Genomic DNA, 8,572 nt, shown 5'->3' with positions numbered 1-8,572 from the left:
TACAACGGGAATAAAACCCCTGTGTCTGGTGCTTAGGATTTGCTTATATTCTTACAATGAGAGGGATACACACTTAACACCACACTTTACGTTTAAAATAATGTGTATTTGTATGACTTCGTCACGTTCCTATTGATAACATCTCATACATGAGAGGTTTTTGATTTGAAAAATTATAACATATTTTTTATGATATAAAAAATCATAATTAACATCATGCATAATCGTGTGGACATTTTTGTGTATGTTAATCATAAATTACATTCATGTGGACCTGTGGTGTAGGGTTTAGGGTGATTGCTTCATGGTTGTGTTGCAAAGAATGACTAGAATGTGTTGCATTACATGTCACTTATACTGATGAGAAGTTATGATTTTTTTGTTTTTTTGTTTTAGCTTCTATGCACATCATGGGTACTATAAACAAGATACCAAAAGTTGAGCGCAAATATGTCGAAGAATTTGTATGCACTCATCTTTATGGATTACAAAGTGATCGCCTCCAGGAAGTCTTGCAAGAGTCCTCATACAATCCTTTTTGGATAAGTTATGTAGTGCTACATATGCAACACTAGTTGAAATTTTTTGTGGTGCTTCAGTGGAATTGGAGTTGATCTCTTTAGATAGTTGATTCTAGTGTTAGAATTTACAGCTACTGGTAAGTCGTCAATTCATTCACTGAAACTCGAATAGAAGATAGAAACTGAAGTGGAATAGTTGACTAAACTGAAATACTCTAGTGGGACGAGAAACAAATTGAATGACTGGAAAAGTGGTTCAAATTCAGATTCAGTGTTTATAATGAACGGGTACATTGTGTACTAACTGAAGCACAATCAACTACTTTAGTAATGATTACAGAGTAGAATTACAAGTGGAATGATTATATCTCAAGATCAGCTTGGGAAACTAAACCAAGAGACTAAGAGTGAAGAGTCAAAAGACAAGTAGCCCAATTACAATGTAGACCCCAAGAGTCAAAAGACCAACCCAATTACAATGTAACGGGTCCTATTTATAGCCTCTTGCAGTTACTGTGGTAACTATCGTGGTAATTACTGACTGATCTATCCTTCGGCTTCAGGAAACAGTTTTCGCCTATTGAGTCTGTCTTCGCCTTCTACATCCTTCCCTCCTTTCTTGAATTTTGGTATAACTCCAAAATTTCTGAAAAATCCACCGTCTGATTCTTCCTAGATGTTGAGGAACTTCTTCGCCCACTTCCTGAGTAGGCTGATGTTCCTTCTGGTATTGCTAGCTTTATGCCATACTTCATGCTTGTTGAGTGCTTGACACCCCTATAATTATAATTCCAAGGGTGCCCAGCCTGGAAATTCCAGCGCCCTACTAGAAAAATCCCCCGTCTGATTTTGAACCCTACTAAGAAAACCCACCATCTGATTCTGGAATGGATTACCCAGTATCCTTCCACTGAACCCGCTTTCTCTTGCCCTTCGCTCGTGTTGGTGTGTCAGAAGTCCCAGTGCGAGCATTGTCCTTCTAGATAAGTCTGTAAATGGCCTCCTGCTCAAGCTAATCCCGCCTTTCTGTAGTCATTTTCAATTCATAAGGCGTGAGAGAATGATAGGTTTTGGTGTCAAGATCATAGAGCGTGCGTTTGCCTTTTGTCAAACTAGTTCTGGCCAGTTTATGACAATACGAAGCTGTGTGGATCTAGGCTGATTTTTTTTAATCCTAGCTTCAAAAAGAATTTCAGCCATCTCTCTGTACTATGGTCCCAGGCTAGGTTTAGCCGTAAAATCCTTTTCAGGGACTTTAGAGGATTCCACAGTAAGTTGCAGCAACTGGTTTGTGATCTTGGTGAGACCTCTAAGCTAGATTTTCCATTGTGCCATACACAGCTTGATCCTCTCTAGCTCACCTTTTAATGCACCAAGATCATTTAATTGGAGAGCATCATTGAGTTTTCAGGTTTTGCATTCTACAATGGATCTCTCATACCAATCTTGAAGAGCATCAGTGATGTTATAATATGTGAGTCGATCCACTGGCTCTGGATGTTGAGGATACAATGCCGGAAAAAACATAGGTAACTCAGCTTCTCTAGTTGGTAAAGCATACAGGAGGACTCCAGAAAGGTTAGGGCAGCCTGGTTCTCCTGCGGCATCATCTTTCGAGTAACCTTAACCAGCTGAAAGAGTCTTCGGAGAGCAGTTGCTTGTTCCCCTACTGTCATCTGAGTTGGAGGCCCTTTACTATACTGGTAACCTGATCTTCAATAATAGTTGTTACCCTCTGATCCAGAACTCCTTTGGCAATTTGCATTTGTAGTAACACTTCTTTCAATTGATTTCTGACCTCCTTCATACATTGATATGTTGGCATGTTCCCCAACAAAAGCTCTAATTCAATACCTAGGGAATGACAGTTTGCAGAAGATTGTCTTTGCCAGTGTGGATTAACTAGTTTATTATCAGAGATTAGTACCCATTCAGATACTCTCTCTAGCACTTGAATTTTGCTAGGATGTTCTGGCAGTTGGCACACCACTTGGTCATGGAAAGCGGTTGATTTCCAATGTTGGACCATTTCTCTAGCACCAACATATAGTCGTTGAAATCGTTCAAGACAAAAAAGAAGAACATCACATCCTAGTTACAGGAGCTTGTTGATGTCTTAATCTCTTGTTCAGTGTGATGAGCTGTAATGAATGTCGCTCATACCCTTTCAGATCCTCAGTCATAGCCTTTCCTTTCCCCTTCAGATCCATGTTGTGCTGACTGGTGCACTGGTGAAGTTCCAGTGTTGCTGGGTTAATGATCCCCAGCCTGTTGATTTCCCGACGGTTGACCCCCATGCTGGTCTGGTTGGTCTGTATTGGGCTGATTTCCCCCTATGGCTCCTGCTCCACCAGCACCAGATCCTGGAGATGGAGATGGAGGAGAGTCGTCATCATCATACCTTTCTGTTGGTTCATCCTCCTTCTCTTCCTCCTCTGTTGCTTCATCATCATTCTCATCAAGGTTATTCTACTGCTCAATATAGTCCAGGATAGCCTGATTTTCCAAAGCACTATTGTATTCAGAAAGTTTATCCTGCAAATCACTCTGCATTGTTTCCATGAGTGCCCTCAAATTATCTATATTGAAGATAGCATTTCCCTCTGGATTCAGTATATCAGCCAAATTATTATAGATATATCTTTCAGTTAAAGTGGCTTTTAATGCAGTGTGGGTGGTCAGTAATGAGTTGAAATCAACTCTCTTCATTCGCAACATGGTTTCAAATCGATCAGTAGCTCTCTCAACCTCTTCCTTTTCTTCTTTTAGCACCCTCATCTCGGACTCCATCTTTGACAGTTTATTTTCTAATTTTTGAATGGTCCTGATTGATTGATTTTCGAGGACACTGTGCCACAGGGACTGTTCCCCTCTATCCTTCTCCAATTTTGCAACTTGCTTTTTAGTCTCCATCAGTTTAGCCTTTAACAGGGTCAATTTAGTATTAGGCACTGAGGCATCCAACATTTGTCCATTAGCATTAACAATGGTGTTCCAAGAAGACTGAATAAGTATTGAACAACCATCCTGCACGGTTTCTGGGTCACAGGCCTCTGGCTCATAAACTCACATGAGCCATACAGGGTAATGTAGTATCATCAAATTTATGCAAGAATAGGTGTCCTTTGAGAGGTTGAGTGTGCAGTTGTTGTAACTGATCCTTCTTGGTCAAATTCAAGGCTTGCTCACTGTAAGAGATGGAAACCTTACCACTTGGACTCGAAGATGCTGGTCTTTTTCCTTTATCAATATGAACCATCAGTTGCTCAACACTAGTTTGGCCTGACTGGTTATGTCCTGTACTCGGGGTCATTGATTGTTGCCTTGCTGGCTGGTTAGTTCCACCAGCGGTCCAGAGTGGAGACTGGTGGCTGGTCAGCTGCAATCTGCTCTATTGGAGTCTGTTTAGTTGCCACTGTTTTGGCCTAACTTTCTAGTTGTGTAAGAAAAGCATTGCTTTTGGCCAGTGTAATCCGTCATTTTTTAGAACTGCCAGCTTCCTCTTGCGTGCCCTTCCTCTTTGGTCTAGTGAGTGCTAACAGATTGTCTGGGGCTTCTTCATCTGATGATACTTCTACATTGTTAGTTACTGGAAAAGGTTTTTGGCTCCAAGCCATCCTTACCTGTTCATGAGCATTCGGAGAAGTTGCCCAATAAAGGAACTGCCAAACATACCAAGCTTTGAAAACAGTTTGGGACTTCAACTTAGCAGTCTGCTGAAGCACATTATGTGATAAAATCTAGCATAGATTTATTGGAACTGTAGTGTCCAATCTTTTTGCTAGTAACATAGCAAATAACTTTTTTGACACATAGGTTGGGTTGTTCTTGAGACTCGTAGCTTCAGCCACAAATTGGTAAGCCGTGAGAATGTCCAGACCTACTACAGGAACCCCTTGCCCACTGGCTTTGCATTTTTTTTTGGCAGCATCATCTTCTTTTAGAGTTGCACTAATCTGTTCAGTTGTTTCCACAAATGGATTTGGCTCATTCAACATCCTGAATGCAAAGGCAATATTTTTTGGTGTGACTGACACTTTCCTACCATAGACTATAGCACTTCCCTCTTCACCATTGAAGGAATCAAGGACCTGTCTAATGATAGTTGTGTCAAACTCAATTCTTGTGGCTTGTACCACCATATGCAAATCCCATAGTCGGAGTAATGCCTTGGCTGGCTCAGTAAACACATATTGTTGTATCTTACTGTGAGGAATAGGTGGAAAAGAGGCTTTTGCAAGAGCAATAAGGGCTTGGGTTTCCTCAATAGTTTCTTGCATCTTCTCTGACAGTTTCTTCCTACCCATACACTGTGAAGACGATGAAGTAGTATGAGAAGAAGAAGAAGACTTACTTGAATCTTCAAACCCGTATCGTGGTGTGGCTGGTAAAGATGAACAGCAATCAACAGCTTCTTCGGACGAAGAGGTTTGCGGTTGTAGTGATGAAACGTCATAGCTTGGCAATGGTGAATTGATAACAATGGCCAAACGTCGCACAGGGGATTTTCGTGGAAAAACACTTACTCTCCTTACTGTTATATGCGTTCACGCCATAAAAGATCCACTATTTACCATTCCTAGAGTCCTGTGCACCGCAAATGACATGGCATACATGCATTGGCTCATTCTGTCCTCAATTCTCACAGATGGTCCAACTGACCCTTTTTCCCATCCAAACTAATAGTGGCTTGGTCCTTTTACTGATTTTGGAACTGACATGGTTTTGTCATGCTGAAACTTTTCTGACCTTTTGATTGGCTCTGGAACTGGTTGTACATGAAAAAGATTTAAAATGGCTGCTTTTGGAATTTCCTGGTCATCAGTTCCCAAACTACCAATACCCTTATCTCTGGAAGTCTCTCTATCTTCTGAATAATAGAGCTTGATTTTGGCCCCATTATATACCATTGGCAACAATAATCCAGATAAATCCTTCAATCTTATTGTGCCATTGGAGAATACCCATTCAACTTCATATGGAGCTGCCTAAGCTATCTTTAAGTTTGGTTTCTTAGAGCCCAATTTTGATTGATATAGCAGAACTAAATCTCCTTTCTGAAACTCCCTGACTTTCATTCGTCTGTCATTCAAGTGTTTCCTTCTTTGATGAACAATCTCTTATTCCAGCATAGCCCTCTGCCTTAACTCATGAAACTGTGTTAACTCTTCCAGTCTCTGTTTCAGATTATGATTAAAATCCAACGCATACTCGACTGCCATCCTAAGACTAGGTATGACAAATTCCATGGGTACAACGGCTTCAGTACCATATACCATTCTGAATGGTGTCAATCCCGTAGTGACCTTATAAGTTGTTCTATATGCCCGTAGAGTAGTTTGAAGTTTCAAATCCCATTGATGTGGCTCCTTCTTCACAATCTTAGTGAGAATAGTCTTGACAGTCTTGTTGCTGGTTTCTACTTGCCCATTGCATCTAGAATAATATGGTGTTGATTTTCGATGCTTGATTGAAAACATACCCATGAGAATGTCCATAGTATCGTTTATAAAGTGTGTACCCTGGTTGGACACAATCTCCACAGGACATCCATATCGGCAGACAATATTCTCAGATAAAAACATAGCATTGGATTTTGTCGTGTTGTCGGGAAGAGCCTTAGCTTCTACCCACTTGGTCACATAACAAGTGGCCATCAATATATATCTATTCTTCCTGGGAGTAATTTTCTTGAATGGACCCATAATCTAGACGCCATTTCATAAAAACACCCAAGGACTGAACTGGTGTTAGAGGAGTCATATCTATTGCTGTGGGTCTGCCCATTCTTTGGCATATATCACAAGTTTTACAAAAGCTTCTGACATCAGATATTAAAGTCTGCCACCACAATCCAGCTTGCAAAATCTTCTTGAAAGTAATATCAGTACTGAAATGTCCCCCAGAATCCCCATTATGTGCCTCAGAAATAACCTGCATTCTACCCTCCATAGGTACATATCTGCGAAGAACCCCATCTACTCCCAATTTGTAAAGTGACCCGCCAATGATGGTGAACTTCAGACGTTTGATAATTAGAGCCTTTTTCTGTTTCTGAGTCCAGTTATCTGGAAATTCTCCCTTGGAAGTAATTGATATACATCATACAATTCTAGATCAATTGACTCATCAGTTGTTAAGTGAAATAATTATGCATCATCTCTTAAAGAAACCTCAGAATAGCCTTCCGTACTCTTGGACAGAAAATCAGCACCACAATGGTTTTTTCCGGGCTTATAAAAAATTCTGAATTTAAATTCCATTAGGAACATCGACATGTACATGAAAGATGACATCCCAATTTGGTTGTCGAAGAACTGGTTTGCTGATAATAAAATTCTTTAAATTCTGAAAACTCTCCTCACATTCAGTAGTCCAATTGAACTTGCTGGTCTTCTTGGTAAGTTCATACAAAGGTAACGCGAGGGAAGCAAACTTGTGCACAAATCTTCTATAAAAATTGATATATCCCAAGAAAGAACTTAACTCTGACACATTGCGAGGTGCCTTGGCTTGTTGGACACACTAGATCTTGTCACTGGCCATTTCTATACCATTCCTGAACACTACATGTACCAGTAGCTGTCCTTTCCAGACTAAGAAAACAGAGTTGAATGGGTTTAAACAGATCCGCTTTTCCCTACAATGCTGGAAAACCATTTCCAGAAAAAGTAAATGCTACTCTTCTGTTGAATATACAGTGAACTCATCCATAAATATGGCCAGAAATCGGTGAAGAAATTCACTGAATATTTCCATCATGCATCGCTAAAAAGTGGCCGGTGCATTGCAAAGACCAAATGGCATCACCAGATACATAAATGCTCCCCACTCAGTAATGAAAGTGGTTTTACTCCGATCCTCAAGAGCAATTTGTAATTGGTTATATCCACTATAACCATCCATAAAGCTATACATCTCATATCCTACAATTTCATCAACCAACATGTCTGTGAATGGTAATGGAAAAGGATCTTTAATTGTTTGAGCATTATGATTCCTGTAATCCACACACACTCTAAGCTTTCCATTTTTCTTGGGTACCATCACAATCGGGAACAACTAGTCACTACTGGCTACTTCAGTAATGAACCCAGCTTTTAGAAGATTATCAATCTCTTCCTTAACCTTCTTGTCGTAATTTGGATTCATTCGGTATCATTGTAGCCGTACTAGTCTGGCATCTGGTTTCAATGGTATTCGATGTTGACATACCTTTGGATCAACTCCTTTAAGATCAGTATGCTCCCATGCGAACACATCTTTATACTGCTGAAACATATGTCGTGCCTTCTCTTTCATCTTAGGATTCAGATGTTTATTGACCTTGATCAAATCTATGATTGTCCTCAAAACCTAAGTTTCATTCCTCTATTTCCTGATTGTCTGGAAGCAACCAATTAGGCCCTCTGCCTCTCCTTTTGGTTGACTCCTCAGCGTAATACCAAGACGGTCCCCTAAGCTTTGAACTGCTATTCTGATTCCCAGTTACTTCGTCAGAGTGTGCACTGGAACCTACTGATTCTTATGGTCTTCCGGTCAGCTGAACTGGCCGTTCTCCAGAGTTCTATTCAGTGAGCTGTTCTGGAAATTGCTTCTTTTGCTTGTAAGCATGATCTTTGTCCAGTAACACTGCGTTGAGATTTATCTCGATCAATGGAAAAATACCTATTTCTACTAGCATCCTTTCAATTTTCTTCACTTTATACTTCTAGCAAATCTCTTGAGGTCGTAACTCCTTTCTCCAGCTCCTAGTATTGTTTGTCTGAATCTGAATTCTGCTAGCATCTTGTATCGTCAGAGTCTGATTAGCATAGTCATGAACAGCCTGTGTTGTTCTCAACCATGGACACCCTAGTAGCATCCCATGCGCGTCTTGCACGTCTAATACTAGGAAGCTAGTTTTGAACTTTTCTTTGCCCACTCTTATCTGCATACTCTCTACCATTCCAGTTGCTTGCACTACTCGATGGTCTGCCATTCAAACTTTGAAAGGTGCTGGTTTCAGATTTGTAATTCCCATTCTTTGATGAAGATGTTTGATGCTTCTC

General features: G+C 40.4%; 1 protein-coding gene across 1 annotated transcript; it reads right to left on the bottom strand.

Moving 5' to 3' along the window:
- Nucleotides 1-5,641: 5,641 nt before the first annotated feature.
- Nucleotides 5,642-6,019, bottom strand: LOC147444237 (uncharacterized). Its single transcript, XM_086528084.1, has one exon. It carries the CDS (start codon nucleotides 6,017-6,019, stop codon nucleotides 5,642-5,644), a length of 378 nt encoding a protein of 125 aa, XP_086384210.1.
- Between the last annotated feature and the right edge of the window lie 2,553 nt (nucleotides 6,020-8,572).

The sequence above is a fragment of the Adiantum capillus-veneris genome, chromosome 13, assembly GCF_014529385.1.
Source record: "Adiantum capillus-veneris isolate H3 chromosome 13, ASM1452938v2, whole genome shotgun sequence".
NCBI lineage: Eukaryota > Viridiplantae > Streptophyta > Polypodiopsida > Polypodiales > Pteridaceae > Adiantum > Adiantum capillus-veneris.
The sequence above is the reverse complement of the archived record's forward strand: the minus strand, read 5'-3'. Positions and strand labels throughout refer to the sequence as shown.

Excerpts from the sequence above, each read along its gene's own strand:
- LOC147444237 (XM_086528084.1), bottom strand. The coding sequence starts at position 6,019 with ATGGACATTCTCATGGGTATGTTTTCAATCAAGCATCGAAAATCAACA.